Here is a 22,433-nt window from a genome sequence, read left to right on the forward strand (position 1 = left end):
CAAAGCCTCCAGAGCTAACTTCTTCCCCTGGCAAGAACTGCAGAGGGGTCAAGTAAGGTGACATCTTCAGCCCAGCCCTGGACGAGGACCAACAGTATCAAAAAATATTAAGGCCACTCAGGAGCTCTGACAAGCCCCAGGAGGATACCGTATTCTCTGAACAAAAAGACATTTCAAAGGCAACACGATTTTCAGGAAATACGATTATGCATTGAATGCGGAATAAGGAATTATTGTTAGTTTTTTGTGGTGATATCATGGTTGCATAAGAAAATATTTTTCAAAGACGTGTATTATAGTACAGAGGAATAAAATGACAGGCTGTCTGGGAGGTGCTGTGACATTTCTATGAAGAAGAAGAAAGAATTCGGGCAAGTGTGTCTGATTTTATCCAGACAATTATTAAGTCTGATTATCATTACGTGTGATCCACAGCATTTCTCTCCACTTATGAGTGTGTTTGAACATTTTCATAATTCCAATTTTTTTTTAAAAAAAGTGAAAAACTCCAATAGTGGGAAAAAGCTCTAAAAATTCATAAAGTCAGAGAAATTTGTTACCAAATATATTTTTTGAGACATTTAACTTGCCATTCTCAGAACCTGTAAACTCCTTTAGCATATGCTGTGAAATTGGGTGTGTGAACCACACAAGGTACCTGAACAGAAGCCTGATTTTCAATTTGAGAAAAATTGAAAATAAAATAATAATAATAAAAGTCCGGGTATAGCAGCACCAGGGTTGGTTAACCTAGTTCAGGGAGGTCATCCTCAGGCTGTAAATCCCCAAGGTAACAATGTGGATGCCATAATTCTGCCATCACATGTGCATGCCACAGTCTCCCGAGGAACAAGAGGATTCTCTTTTTGGTATCTCCTTCAAAGAGCAAGAAAAGCTTGCCCTAGATGCTCTTCAGAATTATTCTCATGTAAACCCAAAGATTTTAAATGCCTACACACCCTGGGACCCCAGATGAACAAGGGCACCCCAGAAAGCTCAAGTCTGCATTGGTGTCCTCTGTGGAGAATATAGATGGGAGATATCCTCTGGATGGATAGCTGCTCCCTGATTTTGACACGTTTCCACACTTAATGTGCCACGTGCCGTGGAAACGTGTCAAAATCAGGGAGCAGGACCCTGTCCTGCCTGAGTGCACAGGAGGAATCCAGACAGGCAGTTGGAGAGGGTGCTCCTAGGGCGGGCCTTCCAGAGAGGACCCACACCAAGTGGCAGCTCTCAAGGTCCTTGGGCACATCGGGCATCGCTGTCACCCAGCAAGGCCTTGTGGGTTTCTTACTATCCCTGTGTTTCCTGGCCCCCAGCCTGCATTCTGCCGCGTGCAGTGGTGGTCCTGTGTCTCTGGGACCATGGAGCCATGATCTCTTCCACTCCACTCAGGCCCTTGCTCGTCCTCTCCTAGGGCCATTGGAGGATTGGGACACACTCCATTGGGCTCTGAGGCCATCGCCTGCCTGGAGCAAGTGCTCCGTAGTTGTTAGCTCTGGTCTCCTGGAGACATGGGCCCTGTCTTGATCGTCGCTCCCCTTCCTCTTCATCCCACCCAAATCCACCTGCAGGAGCTGAGGTTCTACCCAAGGGATGTTTCCAAAGGCCGCATACACCTGTGCAGCTTTGTGTGGCTCAGGAGTCACCCTGTGCACACGCGTCCTGGAGCAGGTCCCTGTCCCAGGGCTGCAGGCGTCCACCACTGTGGTTTCTCTATGGGAGGCCCTCTCCGTGGAGCAGGCCATTCCTGTGACGGGGCCCAGTGAGCAGCCTCTCTGTGGCAAAATGGACTTGCTTTTGCACACGCCTTGGACCCAGTGTTGTGATTTTCAGTTCTACACTTAGAGAATCCTCAGCGATTACAGAAACATCCTGCCACATATGCTGGCCCACAGAGGAGCCACTAGCCACTACAGTTGTGGAGCATTTGAAGTGGGGCCAGTCTGACTGAACAACACATTGCAAACTTTATCTGCTTGAATAACCACCACGTGTGGCCAGGGGTGACCTGTTTGAGAACTCAGCTAGAGAAACAGCTGCTTAAATTTGGAAATGGCTGATCACTTCCCTCCCCCAATCATAGCCACTAAGGAACTCTTACAGTCTTGGAATCCGGTCTCAGCTGGGCCACCCTGTTCACGATGAAAGACCCTCAGCACAGTGATGATGTGACTCTGAGGTGCAGACTGTCACTGCATAGGAGAGAAGCCGTGACGTCCCGTTCATTTGATATTCAGTCCCTGTCCTGGTTGTGTCTTTGATATCCAGATGCCCAGGAATAGCAAGATGGTCTCCTCGTTCAGCTTCAAACCTTGAAGTCAGTCATGATTTGGAAATAGAGCTGTTACAGTTCATCAGGGTGGCTACGGTTTGAACCAGTGCCCCTGGAGTAAAGATTATTGGGGAAGCATCGGTCCCCAATAAGTCACACCATAGTGTGACTCCATGACATCAACAGATCCCCAGCAGGCTCCAAGTCAGAGAAGCAGCCCACATAAGCGTCTTTGAGCAGGGGTTTGTTTTGACCATGCGCTGCAAAGACCAATAAATCCAGCAGGAAACAGCTGCAGGAGAGTTCAGCCCAGACGAGCTACCCAAGGTCAATGTCTTTGCCACTTCTGTGATAGGAAGTCATTACTGCTCACGTAGTTCATATTTCTGGGAAAGGCCTCTGAAAAAGAAAGAAATGCCTATTAAAATCAAAAGAAGGTATTAAAGCCAGAACAATAGCAATGATAACACAGCAAAGTAGTTGATTGTCCGAGCACAAAAACACGTACGGTCCCATCCCTCGGAAGAAATCGCCCTCACAGAATGTCACAGAGTCGATTGCATCCTGAGATTGGAACACATTTTGGTAGATTTTCAGTACATTTTGGTAGATGGTTCAAAAGGATTCTGTGAGTCAGAAAGATGGCTGTAGCGGACAGAAAGGAACTTGGCTCTTGGAAATTTTGTCTTGTATGTGTGCTGGTCAGAATAATCCAGAGACCTCTGAGAGCCGATGGAGATAAAAGAGAAACTGGAAGATTCTCTGACTCGTGGATTCTGGAATACAGGTTCCCTGGTCCTAGATAACTTTGCAGTCTGTGCCTTAAATCCTGGTGGTACCCAGATATTTTGAATCACACACACACACACACACACACACACACACACACAGTGTCTTTTCTTCACTGAGAAAGAACATGTGCCAAAGAATTACTGATTTTTTGTTTGTTCATGTTTTCTTTTTCAAATAGTATTTCCAAGTGTTTTAAAATGCTCGAGAATCAAATGCCAGGAACATTCATTCATAGGCAGTGTAAATGACATGTCAGCTGACATGTCAGCAGTCAGCTGACATGACCTGATGTTTTCTGTCTAAAATTGTCACATGTCACTTTACAGAAGTCTTCTTGACAGTGGAAGCATGAATGTGACCATGATTTCATGATGTTGGTGGTGATTTTCTGCTACGAGGACTAGCAGGGAACAGAACTTGAACTTCACCTGGGACAACTCCATGTCTCCTTTATAAAGGACTGTTGTGTTGTCCTTTTGCCACCCTTAAGGAATTAGAATGTGAAGATGGATCATTTTAAATGAGATCACAAGCACACACTTACCATGGACCAGCTCAGCTGTGTGACTAAATGCAGCCCAGCCCGGTTAGGTATTCAGTGTTCACCTTTCTCTCTACGTCGAGATGATTTGGGTACCGACATCAGTGGATGGATGAATAGGTAGGTAGGTAGGGAGAGATGATAAGGAGATGGTGGATGGATAGACAGAGAGAGACTGGTGCAGAGCAAGTTTATGAAATACTGTTTCAGGGCTTGTTACCACGATCATAAATAGAATGTCCAACATAATACTTGGCATTGAAGATGCTCCAAAATGTTTCTTTCTCTTTTCCTTTCTTCCTGTCCGTCTTTCTGCTGTGTATTGAGGCATTTTATGTACAGAATACAGACCTTTAGATCTACACTGAAACTTATCAGGGTTTTGAAAATGAAAATATAAAACTTTATTTAGCTCTAGTAAACCAGTAATCTGTCAGTTTACTTCTCAGTGCTGTAATATGTCCAAACAGAGTAAATAAGAAAGGAAAAAGAAAACCTCAATTTGTGTGGTTGGTGGGGGGTACCCTGGGGGCTGAATCCAGGTCCCTGCACATGCAGCGCAAGCGCCCGACCCCTGAGCTGCCTCCCCAGCCCGGGATAACCCAAAGGTGAACTGCTGGGCTGTGTGGGTGCGACGGTTATATTTCAGGCTGACTTGCAAATGTTGGGAGTGGGGCTTATTTTCCTTCTCTCCCAGCACCTCCTGCCGAAAACATGTTGATCTGGAAGGAAGTTGGGCATGTCTAATGCAGTTCTTTTGTTTTCAAAGGACAAACACGGAAGTCCTCAGAACTTAGGTGGCTTGTCCTAAGTTAGTGATGGCGAGGAAACCCAGGCTTCCTCAGCTGCCCTTACGTGCCACTTTCTGTCCCTCCTGTCTCTCTGAGACTGGAGAAGGGTGCTCACCAGCTCGCCTCTCTTTGCAGAGGCTGCCCAGGAGAGTATAACGCCATGCTTCCTGTCGCCCACCTGTGGCTCCTTCCACTTCTTTTCATCTGAGACAGAGGAAGCGTTCTCTTCTCTGAGTCTCCAGGTTGTGGAGGATTTGAGGTGCCCACTCTGAGCCCTCTTGATCTGTCTCTTGAGTTTTCTGAACCGTTTGAGAAATAAGTGGGAGATCAAAGTATTGTCTCACCTTTATTGTCGATAAAGACTGGTCTGGAAGAATTCAGGGATAGGCCTCAGGATGGTCCTCCCCCCAGTCCTTGACATCAAACAAGATGAGTTTGCAGTCCACACTGGCCCGGGGCCGGGAGTGCAGGACAGACGGAAGCTCCTCCCAGGGAGCAGGGTTTGTCTGTCAAGAGCACTGGGGAAGCTCCCCCCAGGAGCCAGAGGAGTAGGGAAAGGACTTTTCCCTGTAACAAAACCTTTTATGCTTTCATCATATAATTTAATAAGGTAAAATTTCTTTAATGTCTTTTAAAAATAAATGTGAGCATCTTTAGAGGGGGAAAAGCTAATGACCATTAAACTCTACCTATGCCACATTCCCTTCAGAGCTCTGCCCACCTACACGCACATTTCCTTTGGTGTCATCGTCACCGACGTGTGTGCGTCTCTTTTCCTCCATTCCTGCTGTTGTCCTTGACATTGTTTCAAACACAGTCCCCTGTATCAGCGTCACCCACACGGACATGCCATTTGCATTTCTCTCATTCCCAGCAGGGTTATCCATTTAGCACGCGGCACCTGGGGCTTGATTTTTATTTACCTGAACAAATGCTCAGCCTGCGCAGAGTGGTTGGTTCTTCTCGGAGCTATGTTTAGCTCATAACTTTACACAATGCTGCTCTTCTCCCCTTTCTTTTCAGTGTACAACAACACTCCACTTTGCAAATTAAAAGTCAGAAAGTTTTATGAGTAAGTCCAAACTCTCCATCTGGCTTCCCTCTTGTGCAACTCGAAGAAATAAATATGTATTTATTTCTACTCTTTTTCCTGTTTTTGTACTAGTTTTGAAATTTTGTTTTTAAATTTTTTGAGCCTTGTGAAATTTATTGCAGTAATGATTCAATATATAGATGTGAATAAAGTAAGTCTGTATACTCACATGCAGCTGTTATTTATTAAATACAGATTTCTTATTCCACTAATTGTTTTTACATAGACCATAATTCATAGTCTAGGAAATCAGATGCAGCAGTGAGCTTAAGTTTTTTAAAGAACTTTTGCTTTTCAGAAAATAAATTGACATTTTTTGATCTTATGGTCCAAAGGGCCATAAAACATGCACCTTCTCAAAATGAAAGGTCCATCTTTAATGTTTTGAAAACAGAAACTGTTATTATTTAAGTGTCCATGAGAACCTGAGAGAACACATCACCCATTCTCCAGATGACTTTCACCTGTAACAACTTCAGTTAATCTTTAGCTTTAAGGAATTTTTTTTTTAATTTACTTTTTTGGTTGTACACAATACCTTTATTTTAACATTTATTTTATGTGGTGCTGAGGATCAAACCCATGGCCTCGCATGTGTCTACTGCTGAGCCACAACCCCAGCCCTAGCTTTAAGGAAATTTAGTTGATCATAGTCAAGTTGAAGGTAATCACTCTAAAACCAGGGAGTGTACTTGAGTTAGTCAATTTCCTGTTACTATAACAAAATGCATGAGATAATCAACTTGTAAAGAGAAAAAGGTTGTTTTTTTGCTCAGAGTTTTGGCAGTCCCAGCCCAAGATTGGTGGACCCACTGCTTTGAGTGAGCAGGGTGGCAATGGCAGGAGCATGCGGCAGAGCAAAGCATCCTGAGCCACCAAGCAGAGAAAGAGGAAAAATCTCTTTTGGGGACACACTCCAAATGACCTCTCAGCACCTCCCTCTAGGCCACAGCACCTCTCAGTAGCACTACCTTGGGGACAGAGCCTCAAATACATGGACCTTTGGGGGTCATTGTGTTTGAAACAATGTCAAGGACAACAGCAGGAATGGAGGAAAAGACCATTGGGGGTCATTCAACATTTAAACCCTAGTAAGCCCCAAGCAAAACAAACAACAACAAAACAAGAAATATTAAAAAAAAAAAACCTCAGAGCACAGGCACAGGGGAGGAGTCCATTAGAGGTAGCTGCAATTAATAAAGAAAATGAAACATTGAAAAAAAAAAGTGTCTTCTGAGCCAAGTCTCTGAGTCAAAACTGTAGCCTACCTTGTACTTTTAGGACACTGAACAAGTCCGCACAGGACAAGGACCTCCTTCTTCTTGGTCTCCTCATGCTGAGCGTACCGCTGCCTTCCTTCAGGCCTCTCTGTTTCTGCTTCTCAGGGCTCAGCTCCTCGCCCCAGCCTTCCCAGCTCCTGTGCCCACTGTCAGGCTGCCTCCGCTCTGGTCTACACTTCTGCCTTGCTGGGTGACAGCCTGTCCCCTCTGGTCACCCGAGGAGTGTCTGTTTCATCCTCCGTAGTCTGCACTGTGCCTGCCCTTCTGGGAGGAGAGGAAGGGTGGGAGGGGGGATGCGGTCAAGGCCAGGGCTCTGGAAGCAGCCAGTGGAGTGCTGGTTTTCCCATGGGTTGTGAAGAGCCGTTCTCATGAGGCCAAGGTCACTGCAGGGGTTGGCGTATATGATGCATGCTGTCACCCAGGTGCTCAACAGGTGTGCATCGACAGATGTGCGCCAAATGAATTCATCCACTCTCACCTTCCCCTCCCTCTCTCCTCAACTGGTGTCCGCCTGACTCTACCAACGTCTTGCTTCCCGTCACCTCCCAGGGGAAGAGGAGAACAGGGCTGGTGCACTGCCATGGATCCATCTGCACCTGAGACCCCTGCTCCCTACACCTCACCCCGCATTTGAGATTCTCAACATTCACATGCACCAGCTTCTGCATGCAGTGGACGGCCACCTCTGTGACCCGATTCTATCTTGTTAGTTACGTCTGCCTCTGGACACTTTTTTCCCCCACTTCACTTGACTGCTTTCTGCAGCCTGATGTCTTTTGTGATAACTGTATGTTCGTGGTTCATGGTTAGATGATGCAACCTCCTCCTCCCTTGTCCTTTCTGAGGCTTCAACCAGCCACAGGGTCACATTCCTGCCCTGAACCTCGTTGTGACAAGGCGCCATTGCCATCCCAGGTTCTCTGGCCTCCCAACTCCTGAATTCTTAACACAGTGGGTCTCAGAGTCCAGAACCCCGACCTGCCAAGGCAGCAGCAGCAGCGTCCCCCAAGCACTTGGTTAAGGTGCCTATTCTTAGGTCCCAGCCTAGACCCACTGGGTCAGCGACACTGGGGTGGGATCCAGCAATCTGGGCTCCAGCAGCCTCCCGGGCACTTGTGGCTTGACAGAGCTTGAGAACCATTGCCTCCTGCCTTCCGCCTTCCTCCTGCTTGCATTTTACTAATTTTAGTAGGAAACTTAAGATTTCAGGTCATTTTGTGACATTTCGACCATTACACAAATAATTTTTATAGGCAATATAAAGCATCAGGATAATTTCCAGAGCTCAGTGAACTGTCTTATCCACGATAAAATGAGATGTAATGAGCAGATGGATAAAGGGACAAATAACCCATCAGCTCATCTCAATCAGGAGGGTTAGATTCTTCCTGGGGATGGGGACAGAAGTTTTTCTAATAATGCAAATTTTAAAATGCTGGTAGAGATATAGACAAACAGTACTTATGAATATTAAACAGACTTGGAGAGCCTAAATGGTCTTCTAGTTAATCATTCTTGGAATTACCAAGCATTAGGTATCCCCAGCTAATTCCTTAGAATGATGATGGACACATGGAGCTCATTACATTATTGTTTCTACTTTTGTGTCTGTTTGAAAAGGTCATAGTAAAAAAATTAATCTTGAAAGTGGCAGTAGTATCCTCTCACTTTTATCACTGCCCATCTGGGTCACAAATGAGATCAGTAATGAGTTTGTTGTGCCTATTTAATAATTTTAATTTTTTTATTATATGTGTGGGTATCTGTGTGTCTTACATCTATGTAGATAGAAAGACATGTAGGTGGATAGATAGATGGATTAGATACATAGTTAGGGGGCTGGGCATATAGCTCAGTTGGTAGAGTGCTTGCTTTGCATGCACAAGGCCCTGGGTTCAATCCCCAGCACCACATAAAATTTTTTTTTTTAAAAAAAGATGGATAGTTAGATAAGTCATAGTTATTAATGTTAATGTTGAAGAAATTGCCAAAAGCTAAGATACATGGTCGGTCTGTACATTGTTGCTACCTATGTCAGTTGGAAAATCTTTTAGAGAAAAAATTTCACAAGATCCATTTATAGTATCACTAGATGTTAGAATATTTGTACACACAGGGCTGGGATGTAGCTCAGTAATAGAGCACTTGCCTAGCATGTGAAAGGCCCTGGGTCTGATTCCCGATACCACAAAGGAAAAAAAAAAAGAATATTTGCACACCTAAGATTGATTTGTTGGAATTTGTCCTAAAGGAGGAGAATTCTTATTTCAGAAAAAGATTCGACACAGGAAGGTAGTCCTCCCAGCACTTCTGTCATAGTCACATAAAGCCCTGGAAATCCCTCTGTGACTGGTCGTATGGAGATAGCTAAGTAAATGTCCAGATGTTCGTCAGTGTGATCATTAAGATGATGATTATGCAAAGTATGCTTAGATAGGAAGAAAGAAAACAAGACACAAATTTGATACGTGGTAGGATTTACAACCGTTAAACATACACACAGAAAACTATTTCTCTTAGGGTGATGTGATCGGTGCCTGATTTCTTTTTCTCCCATTTTTATTTTTCAATGGAAATATGCATGTAATAGTCATGACAGGGGAATTCCCGGAGCAATTGTTCTCCAAAGCAGTTTAGGCCTTTGGGACCTGGCAAAGGTCCTTAGAGTCCATAGGAACCTGATATTTTAAGAGTGACCACAGCCCAAGAGGAGTGAACAGTGTCACCTCTCAGTGTCAGCAAAGCTTCTCACCCCCAGCTGCCTTCAAGAGAGCCAGCGTCACAGGCCGGTGCAAGGAAACCAGCTCCAGTGTCGTTTCTGTGGCAATTTCAACTGTTAGAGGGGATGCCGATCATCCGACTGCCTCCTTGCCCTCAGGAAGCAGAACCTGGCCCAGGCACTGAGCCCCTCCCCACAGGCCGTCCCGTCCAGAACTGGAACCTCAGGAATCACAGGGGTCTCCCAGGGATGTCTTGAGTCGAATGGCAGCTGTGTCATTATTCCACCCACTGGGAACCTGACACGGAGCTGCTTCCCTCAGCCTCAGCTTGAACGTGCCAAATAAATGCGTGTTCAGAGAACCCGGGGCCATCCCCTGGTGCGGCATTACCACTGCACCCCACCCCCCTTCCCATGTGAAGACTCCCATTTCGGCTGGGTGCTTTCCACCACATCAGCCTTGGCCTCTGCACAATTCCTGTGTTCTTACTAATCACTGGTGATTGTACTGTTAATCCCAATTATAATATCGTCTCCTGCCATCGGAGACACCAAACTAAAAGAGGCTGAATGAAAAGAAGAAAGAAAACAGCCCAGTGTTCAAGTGCCAGGGCTTCCTATTGTCTGCTTCAGTTTGATTTTGTGCACACTAGTTATTCTTTTGTTAATGTTTAGAGAAGGTTCAGGTCCCAACACCAAATGAGTGTCCTGAGGTCATATGCTATCCAAAGCCTGTCGGTTTGCAGATTACCCTGCTGGACACACATTTCACTGAGCCAGTTCCAAGGGGGTCCTGGGCCACCATGTCTCACTGATGTGTAAAGTCAGAACTGTGGGGGGAACATAGCAAAAGCAAAGGATTAACTCCGGAGTCACCTCGATTTCATCTTTCTTCCCGGGTTGGGTCAGGTGATAGCTTGCCTGGCCCCCCCTCTTCCGAGTAGGATGACTTTGTCTCGCATCTGGGTGTTCATTCACTGACTGGAACAGCTTTTAGTCCTCTTTAAAAATTAATTGTACTTTGATGTCTCATTATCTAAGACCCCCCCTGGGCTAACGTGAAATCACACTGAGGGGACTCTGATCTGACAAGTGGCCACCCATGGAGCCTTTGATCCTCTGCCCCTCGGGATGCTGGGTTGTAAACAGGACCAGCGTTGTTGTGATTGCTGGTTGGCATGGGGAGAACCCTGGCACTACCAGCATCCTGGGGCTGCTGCAGCCTGTTGAATGGACCTCAAGCTTGGCTGAGTGCTTCTCCACCTAGAGGTCCCCACGGCAGAGGTGAACAGGACATGGGATGAGTGTCTCCCTGGGACCCTGGAGCACCATGCACTCTGTGCTTGTTGGGTGGCACGAAGCCCTCGCCCCCTCCTTCCTGGTGTCTCAATCTCTGAGGCCCACTGAGTTCTTCCAGCTTTTTAACAATCAGGAGAAGGGCTGGGGATGCAGCTCTGTGGTAGAGCGTATTCCTAGCATGGGTGAGGCCCTGGGTTGAATTCCCAGCACAATGCACATACACACACAAGACGATCAGAAAGAAAACTTAATTTGCTTCAATTTAAAAAAAATACATGGAACATCGTGTTGCTTATGAGAAAAATGGAGAAACGGCAGGTGAGTTGCCGAGGATTGTTGGAAGGAGCTGTCCTGAGGGTCGGACGGCCTGTGTCTAAAGATAAAACAAAAGTTCGAAAAGCCAAAGAATGGAAGTCAGCTTTGGACACTGACCTTGGTAAAGATGGTTCAAAGGGCTCTGAGGGTGTCCTTCCCTGGCAGCAGACATCTAACCCTGTGGCCTTCTCTCTGACAGATGGGGAGCTCTCCATATCCAACGAAGATGACTCCCTGGAAAACGGACCGTCCCTCAGCTCCAGCCAGCTGTCCCTGCCCGCCCTGTCCGAAATGGAGCCAGTCCCCATGCCGAGGGATCCCTGCTCGTATGAGGTGCTCCAAGCTTCAGACATCATGGATGGGCCAGGTAATGCCCCGGGCGGAGTCACAGCACAGCAGCCCCCAGAGGTCACTCTGGGGACCTCTGCCGGGGCTGGACGTCAGGTTCTACTCTGGGCCACCTAAGCATAAAGATCTGGATATTCAGATCAAACTGACCTCATAGGAGTGCTTCCTACATCCTGATTATAGGAACATGAGAAGAGTGTTTACACGTTGTTCTACAGTTTTAAAAAAATCTTTCTATAACTGCCATCATTTTAAAGGAGATGTGTCTAGTTTTTGTAATATTGACAATTTAAAGTACCATTGTCTCATTTTCTTACACTCATCTCTGTTATGAAGGTGAAGAATCCCACATTTCTGTATAAATTAGCGCTGATCTAATTTGCCTGTTCACAAGGCCTGGCCATACCCCTAAATCTCTAGTTCCAGTGTACTGATTAATGGTTGTATCAATTTACTGGATACAACTAATTTAATAGTTGATTAAATCACATGCAATTTAGTGGTTAAGTTTGAGCCTGTTGGTGGGTGAATTTTGATGCCCTCTGACCACGGCCCCCCTCTTTGGTCCACAGTCACTCATGTGGCCAATTCTCAGCTCTCAAGGGGTTTGCACAGTGATACGGATGATACCGATGGGGTCTCCCAACAGGTAGGACTGGTACATGTGTCAGGAGACCCATCTAGGGCAAGGAACCTCTTGGCATACTTGGAGGATGGGCAGAGAGGCCACCTCCCTTCTTGTTTACCGTGTGCAGATTCATATCCACAGGGGGAGGCTGGGGGGATGGGGTGGTTCACAGAGTTCATTCCTGTGTTTTGCTGTGGGACTTGGCAAGTCCCGGCCACTTGGGTGGGCTCGTCACTGGTAATGAGAATGTCCCTTGAGACAGGGAGAATTTAGTGCTCACAGGGATTCTTGGCAAAGCATTTCTGCTGTGCAGAACAGTGATCTCCAGATAGAGGGAGAAAAGGAGGGCGGGGCAGAGGAGGAGTCATTGATAAGCTTGCTCATGGGGGCAGTGATAGAGGAGGCAAGAGGATACGCAGCTGAGTTTATTCTCCCCTCCAGGGAATTTTCCAAAGACAGTGATTTATTATCATTTTTAAAATCCCACCTTCCTTATGACATTGTGATCAGGTGGATGTGATTGTTTTAGTGAAATCTGTCATCCCAGAGAAGTCGTAGAATCTCACTCTGTCACACCCAGGCTGCCAACTTGGTAGGAAGGCGTGTGCTGTCCCCACCCCCCATGACAGCTCCCAACTTGAGCCCATCCCACGGTCCCCCTGGGGAAGGGAAGAGTCGGGCCCCTTGCAGAGCAAAGGGAAATGGAGAGAACTGAAACAAGTCCACAGGATTCAGGCAATGAGAGGAGAGGAGAGGAGAGGGGGTGAGGCGAAAAGAGGTATCCTCGAGCATCTTGGGCTCATGGATTCGTAGGAGCAGGCAGGCAGGAGATGTCCTGACAACCAGCCTCCCTGGAGGCTGAGGCTCAGTGCTGACCACTGGAGGCCAGAGGACCAACACTCAAGGCTTGCAGGTTCCACGTGAGCCTTCCACGCGGTCTGCAGAACCTGGCGTGTCCCAGACCTGAGTGCAGACACAGAGCAAGACCCAGGGTGACACCCGGACTGCACCAGCACCCTCCCTCTTCCCCCCAAAGGGCACACGGGCCCTGCGCAGGGGCAGCACTTGGTTCTGCTCTTGTTGGGCAGAGCTCTTTATCCTTGACCTGTGCCCTTTCCCTGCTGTTAGGTTGTCACATCACTGAGCATCCACAGACAGTGACAAATGCCAAGTTTGAAATGGTGACATGTTTGACCAGCAAATGTCCTTCCTGCTCTGCTTTCTCCCTCTCGATCCTCCCCCCCTCTTCTTTCTTCCTCTACCTTCCCTCTGCCTCCCTCCACGACCCCTCTGCCTTATCAGAGTCCCAGTGTCCTCGCTTTAGCTCTCCACGTGCGTGTGACAGCCTACGGCAGTGGTGTTCTGCTCTCTTGCTAGCGGGGCCACGTCCCTGTCCTGTGTCCTGGCTGACCCCCGCCATCCCCGGCCCCTGGTCTGCATCTGTGTAATGTCTCCTGTGTATCATGTGGTTGTCCCCTCAGTGTCTGAAGAGAGTCCCTCTGCCAGTGACTCTGGAGTCCTCCTGTCCCAAGATCCTACAGCCAAACCAGTCCTGCTACTGCCCCCCAAAAAACCTGCTGCTTTCTCTGGAGACCATGAGGAGACCCCAGTGAAGCAGTTGTCCCTTCTCAAGCAGCCCCCGGCCCTGCCTCCCAAACCCACTACCCGGATTGCCAACCACTTAACAGGTGAGTGGAGACATCCTCGGGGGACCCCCAGCCCCTCCTTCCCTTCAAGGGATAACGTCTTTCTCTCTCGCTCTTTGGATCCGAGGCCTGAAGGCCCCTCTCTGGGGTGGCTGTCTTGTGGGATGTGTGGGTGTTTCTCTGTGTGTCTTGGTACATGCGGCATGACCAGGATTTGTGTCTGTGTCAAAAAGCATTTGATATGCACCTGCCAGCCATCTGCCAAGAGCCCTCAGTCCTGTGTATCTGTAAATATGTGCGTGGCATCCATGTGACTGATGCAAGATTAGTTGCCTGGGCAAATAGATTCAGCATCAGACGTTGGCAGAGATAAAGAATAGTGCCTAGTTTCCTTCATAATGAGTGTGTCAGGCTTTTAAATGTTGTGTCTTTAACTTACTGATCTAAATACCAGTATAGTTCTATTAAAATTCTTATCAGAGGCTGGGGGTGTAGCTCAGTGGTAGAGCACTTGCTTAACAAGTGCAAGGCCCCAGGTTTGATCTCCAGCATGGAAAAAAAAATTTTTTTTGAAAATAAAAAATTCATTTCAGTACTGTCTATTCTCTTTAAAAAGGAAGAAAGAAAACCAGAGTCAATAGTCTGTAAAGTATTTGGGAATTGCTTTCAGAGGAAGAATAAGCTAGAAATATTGTCCTCACATGGATTCTGATTTTATTCTTCCTGAGGGGTTAATGAATGCATCCACGGTTGTTGAGCTGGGTACCCAGTGAAATTGCTTCTCACCGCACATTGACACCTGAGTCAGATACCACCTTGTGACCAGAGGTTATAGTATAATCAGATACTTAAAGATTTTAGAGAACCTTGATCATAATCCTAGCTGTTTCCAATCATGTGTTTGGTATTTTTAAAATGTATTTATTCTAATTTGTTACACATTATAGCAGAATGCATTACAATTCATATTACACATGTAGAGCACAATTTTTCATGTCTCTAGTTGTACACAAAGTAGAGTCGTGCATGTACTTAGGTTAATGATGTCCCTCTCATTCCACCATCTTTCCTACCCCCAAAACCCCTTCCTTCCCCCTCCTCTTTGCCCTATCCAAAGTTCCTCCATTCCTCCCATGCTCCCCCTCACCCTCATTATGGATCAGCATCCACATATCAGAGAAAACATTTGATCTTTGTTTTTTTGGAATTGGCTTACTTCACTTAGCATAATATTCTCCAGCTCCATCCATTTACCTGCAAATGCCATGATTTTATTCTCTTTTAATGCTGAGTAACATTCCATTGTGTATGTATACCACAGTTTCTTTATGCATTCATCTATTGAAGGGCATCTAGGTTGGTTCCACAGTTTACCTATTGTGAATTGTGCTGCTATAAACATTGGTGTGGCTGCATTACTATAGTATGCTGTTTTTAAGTCCTTTGGGTATAAACTGAGGAGTGGGATAGCTGGGTCAAATGGTGGTTCCATTCCAAGTTTTCCAGGGAATCTCCATACTGCTTTCCAGATTGGTTGCATAAATTTGTAGTCCCATCAGCAATGTGTAAGTGTGCCTTTTCCCCCACATCCTCACCAACACTTATTGTTGTTTGTATTCTTAGTAACTGCCATTCTGACTGGAGTGAGATGAAATCTTAGAGTAGTTTTGATTTGCATTTCTCTAATTGCTAGAAATGTTGAACATTTTTTCATATATTTGTTGATCAATTTATACCATCTTCTGAGAAGTGCCTGTTCAGTTCCTTACTCCTTTTATTGATTGGGTTCTTTGGTTTTTTGGTGTTAAGATTTTTGAGTGCTTTATATATCCTGGAAATTAGTGCTCTATCTGATGTTCTTGTGTAAAAATTTGCTTCCATTCTGTAGGCTCTCTCTTCACCTCACTGACTATTTCTTTTACTGAGAAGAAGCTTTTCAGATTGAATCCATTCCATTTATTGATTCTTCATTTTATTTCTTGGGCTATAGAAGACTTGTTAAGGAAGTCAGGGCCTACTCCGACATGATGAAGATTTGGGCCTAGCATTTTCTTCTATTAGGTGCAGGGTCTCTGGTTTAATTCCTAGGTCCTTGATCCACTTTGAGTTGAGTTTCGTGCATGGTGAGAGAGAGGGGGGCTCAATTTCATTTTGCTGCATATGGATTTCCAGTTTTCCCAGCACCATTTGCTGAAGTGGCTCTATTTTATGTTTGATATTTTTCTAAAGAGTTTCTACAGCATTTTATAGCATGCAGTGGGGCTGGTGGTAGGCAAGAATATACCCCTCTCTTTTAACAGAAAACTGAAGTCCAAGAAAAATAGGTCCTTTTCCAGGCTGACAGGAATTCTTCAGTAGCAGCCTGATGCGACCCTGAGTTTCTCACCTCCTGCAGCGGCAGATGCTGTTCCTGTCCTAGTGGGGCGTCTGTCCGACTTCACCACAGACTTGCTCCAGACTGCTCAGCTAATGTTTAGTCCAGCCCAGTTGTGTATTTGTGGCAAATGTCCCTCTAAAGGGACTGTTCAACACATTAGTAGCCCTCCAGTTCAAGGCCCAGAAGTTTAAATCACAAAGGACAAATAGCCCCCCAAGCTTTGATCTGAGAGATGCCTACTGCCCATGTCTCTCTAGAGTAAAAATTGAATATTGCTGTACGTGTGATCTTACCACCTGCTTTTAGTGCTTAATGATACTTCGTGAGCTGATTCTCATGTTAGTAAATATTCCACAATGTGATTTTATTAGCTGCTTGGCGTCGATCAAGAATTACTGGGTGGGTCTCTCTCAGCTTCAGTGCCTCCTCTCTTGTAAAACACCCAACAGTGGACACCTGCAACAGCCTACATCTATCTTTATAAGTATGTCCAGGTTTCCCTCATTTATCTCTAGGACTAGAATCGCCAAGTCAAAGTTTACGTGACTTTTAAACCTCTGGTATCAAATTTCTCTTAAGAAAGATTAAATATTGTCCAAAATAAACCCCTACATGACATGGAGCACATTTTTTTTTTTATCCAACAGCCTTACTATACACAGAATACTGCACTAAGTATCAAAGTGAATTCTGCTCTGTGACAAGTTAATGAAGACATGTACAGTGAGCCCTCCCTGGGCATGGGTTCTGTATCCGTGATTCAATCAACACAGATCAGAAATATCTGGGGGGAAAAAATCATTTCTACACCAAAAGAGTACAAACTTTTCCTTATCATTATTCCCTAAATAATACAGTATGACTTTTTACAGAATACCTTGTAGTAGGTATTATGGGTCATCTAGAGATGATTTAAAGTGCACGGGAGAGTATGCAAAGGCTGCACCCTTTTCTATAAGGAACTTGAACATCTGTGGTTTGGGGTATCCATGAGGGTCCTGGAACCAGTGCCCCACAGGTAGCAAGGGACAGCTGAATTACCTGGATATAGCAAATAGAGTGCTCCGGACCCTCCGTTCAGAGTCACGCTACGGTTCAGGGCAGCCTCACATAGGGGCTCCTGGAGAAGGTGTGGACATATTGAACCATGAAAGTCGTGTATGGAGAAGGAGGGAAAGGATTCCAGGAAAGAAGACCCTGGGCTCAGAGGTGACAGTGTTGGGGTCATTGAAGAGTTGCCTGATCTGGGGTTCTCGGGGTGTACTGAGAGACAGGGTCACTAGGTAGGGGCATGTGGAGATGCAGATCCCCTTCCCTGGGCAGGGGAAAGCCTTCGGGGGTTTACGAGCACCAGGTGGTAGGACAGAAACTACCCTTTCCCAGGTCGCTGTGTAGAATGAGCAGAAAGAGGAGAAGGTCGGAGGCTAGTTAGAGAAGTGACGGAGGCAGCTCTGGGCTGTGTACTCCAAAACTGCTGGTAGAATGAAACGGAATGACCTGAGCCGGGAGGCTGCTCCCTCTGGCCTTGGCAGTCTGAGCTGGCAGGCCTCTGGGGCAGCAGGAAGAGCGCAGACCCGGGTGAGCATCACAGAATCCGGAACTCACCACACCCTCTGATTTGTCTAGTTACCTAATGGATGGAGGCCCTCGGGAGCTGGAGTGGGACTCTGTGTCTAAGAGACCGAAAAAAGTCAGCACAGTCTCTCTGGCCTCCCCACTCCTTCCCCAGAGAGTAGAGTATGCTCTCTGAATATCACCGCCATACAACTTGTATCAAGTGCACAGAAACAGCTCAGTGGTAGAGCGCTTGCCTACACATGTGAGGCACTGTGTTCGAACCTCAGCACTACCTAAAATAATAAATAAATAGGATAAAGGTATTGTGTCCATCTACAACTAAAAAAAATATTTAAAAAAAAATACATTGTATCCTTGCTGTGTACGTGGTAGTGTCTAAAATATGGTTAAAAAAAAAAAAGAACAACACCTTTGGAGAGATCTATGGTCTGCGAGTATATTACAATCCTTTCGGGTCTAAACTCATTAAACTTATTTAATTTTTATAAGTGAGCGATCAGTCATAGTGAATCTGCATCACCACGAGGCAGCTCCATTAACCCTGTTCTGTTACTAATTACTCTAGAGACATCTGGGCCATGTCAGAAGGAATTAATAAACTCAGAATTCCAGAGCTGTAAATGGAGACGTATGAGTGTTAGCATGTTCTCGGTGTCTTGTTCTGTTGACATGTTTGAAAGGAAACACAGGATAATTGAAAGACCCCAGGGGTGATTAAGAGAGAGTGACAGTGGTTAATGATCTGGATGGATATGCTGGAGGAAATAAGGCCCTGGACCAGAGCTGCTGCCAAGTTCACGATCAAGGAGTGGCATTCAAAATCATCCCTACCTTGGCATTTTCTTCCACTCTCCCAGGAAGACACAGTGAGCTTGCAGAATATTTGCCATTCTTCTCTGCTCTTCAGCCTGGCTGAGAGAGGCTCTCTCAGATCATCTTCTTCTCTTGTTCTCTCCCATCTCATCTTCCCCACCATCAGCCTGCACAGTGGCATGTAATACAGGGTCAGGGGTTTTGGGGTATCAGATTCCTGCCTTTATGGAAGTATATTCTCCAGTGAAGCTGGTTGTGTTCTGAATTTGCTCTGAGGTGAATGAATCTCAAAATAGATTCTTATTAGAATGATAGATGTCCCCCCCAAAAAAGGGCAGAGACCCCTGTTTCCTATCTAAGTGTTCATCAGTCACCTCTCAGGCATCCTGACCCCCAGAAGTCCAGTGTTAAGTATTACATTAACAACCCACACCTTCTCCTTAAAGTACCCTGTATCAACAGTCCAATGAAGACAAATCCCGGCCAGGCATGTGGCACACACCTATAATCCCGACTATTCAGGAGGCTGAAGTGGAGGATCACAAGTTCAAGTCCAGCCTGGGCAAATTAGGGAGACCCTGTCTCAAAATATTTTTTTTTTTGAAAGGGCTGAAGATGTAGCTCAGTGGTAGAGTGCTTGCCTACTATGCACGAGACCCAGCTTCAATCATTTGCCAAAAATAATCACTATAGGCCTGGTGCGGTAGCACACTCCCATTATCCCAGTGTTTCAAGAGACTGAGGCAGGAGGATCATGAGTTCAAAGCCAGCCTCAGCAACTTAGCAAGGCCCTAAGCAACTCAGCCAGACCTTGTCTCAAAATAAAATATAAAAATGGGATAGGGATGTTAAGTACCCCTGGGTTTAATCCCTGGTACCAAAAAAAAGGTCAATTTACTTGATAGCTCTGCTTCACAGCCTGACATTCACAATTGTGTTAATAATGGCAGCTAGAAATTTAAGAACTTTATCATGCAACATTCAGTCCTGTAAGGTAGATACCTCATTCTTACCTCCTTTACATCGAAGATGAAAGCAAATTTGGAGAAGTTAAATGACTTAACCATGATTACACAGAGAAGGACCCCTAACCCATTCTGTTTAACTCCAAATCCTCATTTATAACCATTAGTTTATACCAAGATGCTTATTCCATTATTTTTTTTTAATCATCAGCTTTCTTTCTTTTTTTAGCTTTGTATGTATTAATCCAATTAATAAATTAGAAAATCTGCTTCTTTATTTTAATAACTTATATTAGTTTCCTTGGGCTACCCTACAAAAAATGAGACAGATGGGTGGATTAGACAACAGACGTCTATTTCCTTCCAGGCCCAGAGGCTAGAAGTGCAGGGTCAAGGCCTTGCACATTTCACATCTGGTAGGACTCTCCCTGGCTCATAGACCTGCTGCTTTCTTACTTTGTCCTCACAGGGCAGGGGGAAGAGAGAGAAAGGGAGGGAAAAAGAGAGAAGAGAGAGAAAGAAAGAGAGAGAGAGATCTTGGTGTCTCTTCTTATAAAGACACTAATCCTATCAAGTTGGGGTCCCAACCTTATGACCTTGCTTAATTAGTTCCTACTCCAAATATGGTCACTCTGGGGTTAATCCTTCGTCATATGAATCTGAGGCAAGGTGGGGACACAATTCAGTCCACAATTCACAAATGTTCTCTAGTCTCTTAGAAATAAGTAGTGTCCTCAAAACACTTGGTTATCACGAGGGGATCCTGAGTTCAGTTTGATTGGATTTCAAAGAACAGACCAGAAGGAGACCGTCCATAGAGCCAGGAACAGAGGCAGATCACATGGGCAGTGTTGGCCACTGTCAGAGGCAGTGCACAAGAGAAAAGGGACCACCACTGGTCCCTAAAAGCAGTCCTTCTGATAACTGAAACCTGCCCAGGGCTTACTGGCACCTGGAATACAGGTGACTTTCTACAGTCAGCCCTTGATATCTGTGGGTTCCCCACTTTCAGATTCGACCAACTGCAGTCAAAAATATTTAGGGGGGAAAAACATTTTAAAAACTACAATAAAAATAATATGAATTTTAAAAATAGGGTATAAAAATCACTATATTCATCTAGCATTTTTATTGTATTAGTCTTATAAGTTAAATCTAGAAGTGATTGAAGTATTCAGAAGGATTGTGTAGGGTCTGGGCAGCCCTTGGCCATTTTATGTAAGGGACTGGTGCATCCACTGATTTGGGAACACAACTGCAGGGTTCCTGGAACCACTTCTCGGTATTGAGGGGTGACCGTATATTCTCGGATCTTAGGTGATTGCAGATTTCGACATTGCTAAAGTATTTGCAGCTATAATTTTGCCTGACAAATGGCACCTGTGCCCTGTGGGATTTTCAGCCCTAGCACTTACGCATGTCTGATGAGAATGGAAACCCAGTGTTTGTCAAGCCAAGACCAATATTCCCGATCATAGCTGTCCCTCTGGTTTTGTGGACATGGTCAGGGCTCCACAGTTGCATTCTGATGTGTGATTTCATCTTGACTCTCCGTCGCTCTCTGATCCTCTCCCTTCACTTCTCAACATCCCCCCCACCTGCCACCTCCCTCCTCTTCAGCCCTGCACAGTCATGTACCTCTGCCTCTGTCCCTGCCTTCCCTCCTGGTGTTCTGCTCTGACAGTGCAAGAAGCCAGGTTAGAAGGCCAAGAACGTGGACTTCACTTGTGCCTCCAAATGGAAACAATGAATTGTAACCTGGAAGCCAGAGAGTTTTAAAGTCAATGCTCCCTTGGTAACTGTGGTTTTTGAAGGTGTTCTGGCCCTTTCGGTGATGCCCAGTGGAGCACACCTGCAGGTGGACACATAGAAGAGGCTGAGGAAAGCACATTTACTATCCCCACAGGTCCCAGGAACGGCAGCACCGCAGAGCACACCATGCAGGGCCACCTAAAGGGGGTGGGGGAGCCTTGGGGCAATCAGGGGACAGAAAGGGGGAGCCAGGGGAAAGCCGAGGCCAGAGCCTTTCCTGGGGTTTCTGCAGGAAACCATTTAGGATTAGCTACTTTGAATAATTTCAACCAGCTTTGTGCCATAAGGGCGGCCTGGTGCCTGGCCCTGGTGGAGGAGGGGTCTGGCTGTCCTTTGCATGTGAAAGTCATGCTCCTGGCCACCCCTAAGAACAGGCTAGGCCCAGTCAGAAAGGTTTCTAACATGTCAAAACTCACAATATACAGAAAATTTAAAATGTGGATAGAAGGAATTGACTTTTTATAGCAATTTCTCCGTGTTTTTCCAATCTTGGTTTTCTTTTCTCAAAATGCCGACTTTCTTTTTCCTGTAGTACCTGTATGGATTATTTATTGATCAAAACTTTTTAAAATTTATTCTAATTTGTTATATATAACAGCAGAATGCATTTCAGTTCATATTACACACACAGAGCACAATTTTTCATGTCTCTGGTTGTACACAGAGTCACAGCACATTTTTAAAGGGTGCTTGCTGCTCTGAATTCTACAACCAGAGCAAAGATTGTAGCAAAATGCCTATCTTTTTCTTTTTTCTTTTCATTTCTCCTCCCTCCTCCTCCTCCTCCTCCTCCTCCTCCTCCTCCTCCTCCTCCTCCTCCTCTTCTTCTTTTTCTTCTTGTAGCACTGTTCGGTTGGAGATTTAATTGACTTAGCAATCACATTTGGAGGGCCCACTCTGTGCAGGTGTTCTACTAAGCCCTCATATTGCTAAGGCAGCTGCAGGCAGTAATTAGCTACAGAAAATGTTCATTGTAAGGAGGGAGACAAAGGGCGCTAAAGAAATTCAAATAAGAAGAGGTCAAATCCTTTTGGAGGGATCCAGAAGAGGATCACCATGGGGACGTGTTTAAGTTGAGCCTTAGGGACGAGTTCAGTTTTGACAGGTAGGTGTCGAGAAAGAGCTTGTTCTTCAACAACAAGCAGAACAGACACGGCA

General features: G+C 45.7%; 1 protein-coding gene across 4 annotated transcripts in view; it reads left to right on the forward strand.

Moving 5' to 3' along the window:
• The window catches only part of Phactr1 (phosphatase and actin regulator 1), a 272,986-nt gene that overhangs the window by 181,001 nt on the left and 69,552 nt on the right, over nucleotides 1-22,433 (forward strand). For 3 of the 4 annotated variants that reach the window (XM_071613691.1, XM_071613692.1, XM_071613689.1), the window contains exons 4-5: nucleotides 11,308-11,475; nucleotides 13,566-13,772. In XM_071613691.1, coding sequence (XP_071469792.1) covers nucleotides 11,308-11,475; nucleotides 13,566-13,772 — 375 coding nt within the window. The remainder of the gene's footprint in view (nucleotides 1-11,307; nucleotides 11,476-13,565; nucleotides 13,773-22,433) is intronic. The other variant, XM_071613690.1, reaches the window with a different exon arrangement.

The sequence above is a fragment of the Marmota flaviventris genome, chromosome 6 (genome assembly GCF_047511675.1).
Source record: "Marmota flaviventris isolate mMarFla1 chromosome 6, mMarFla1.hap1, whole genome shotgun sequence".
NCBI lineage: Eukaryota > Metazoa > Chordata > Mammalia > Rodentia > Sciuridae > Marmota > Marmota flaviventris.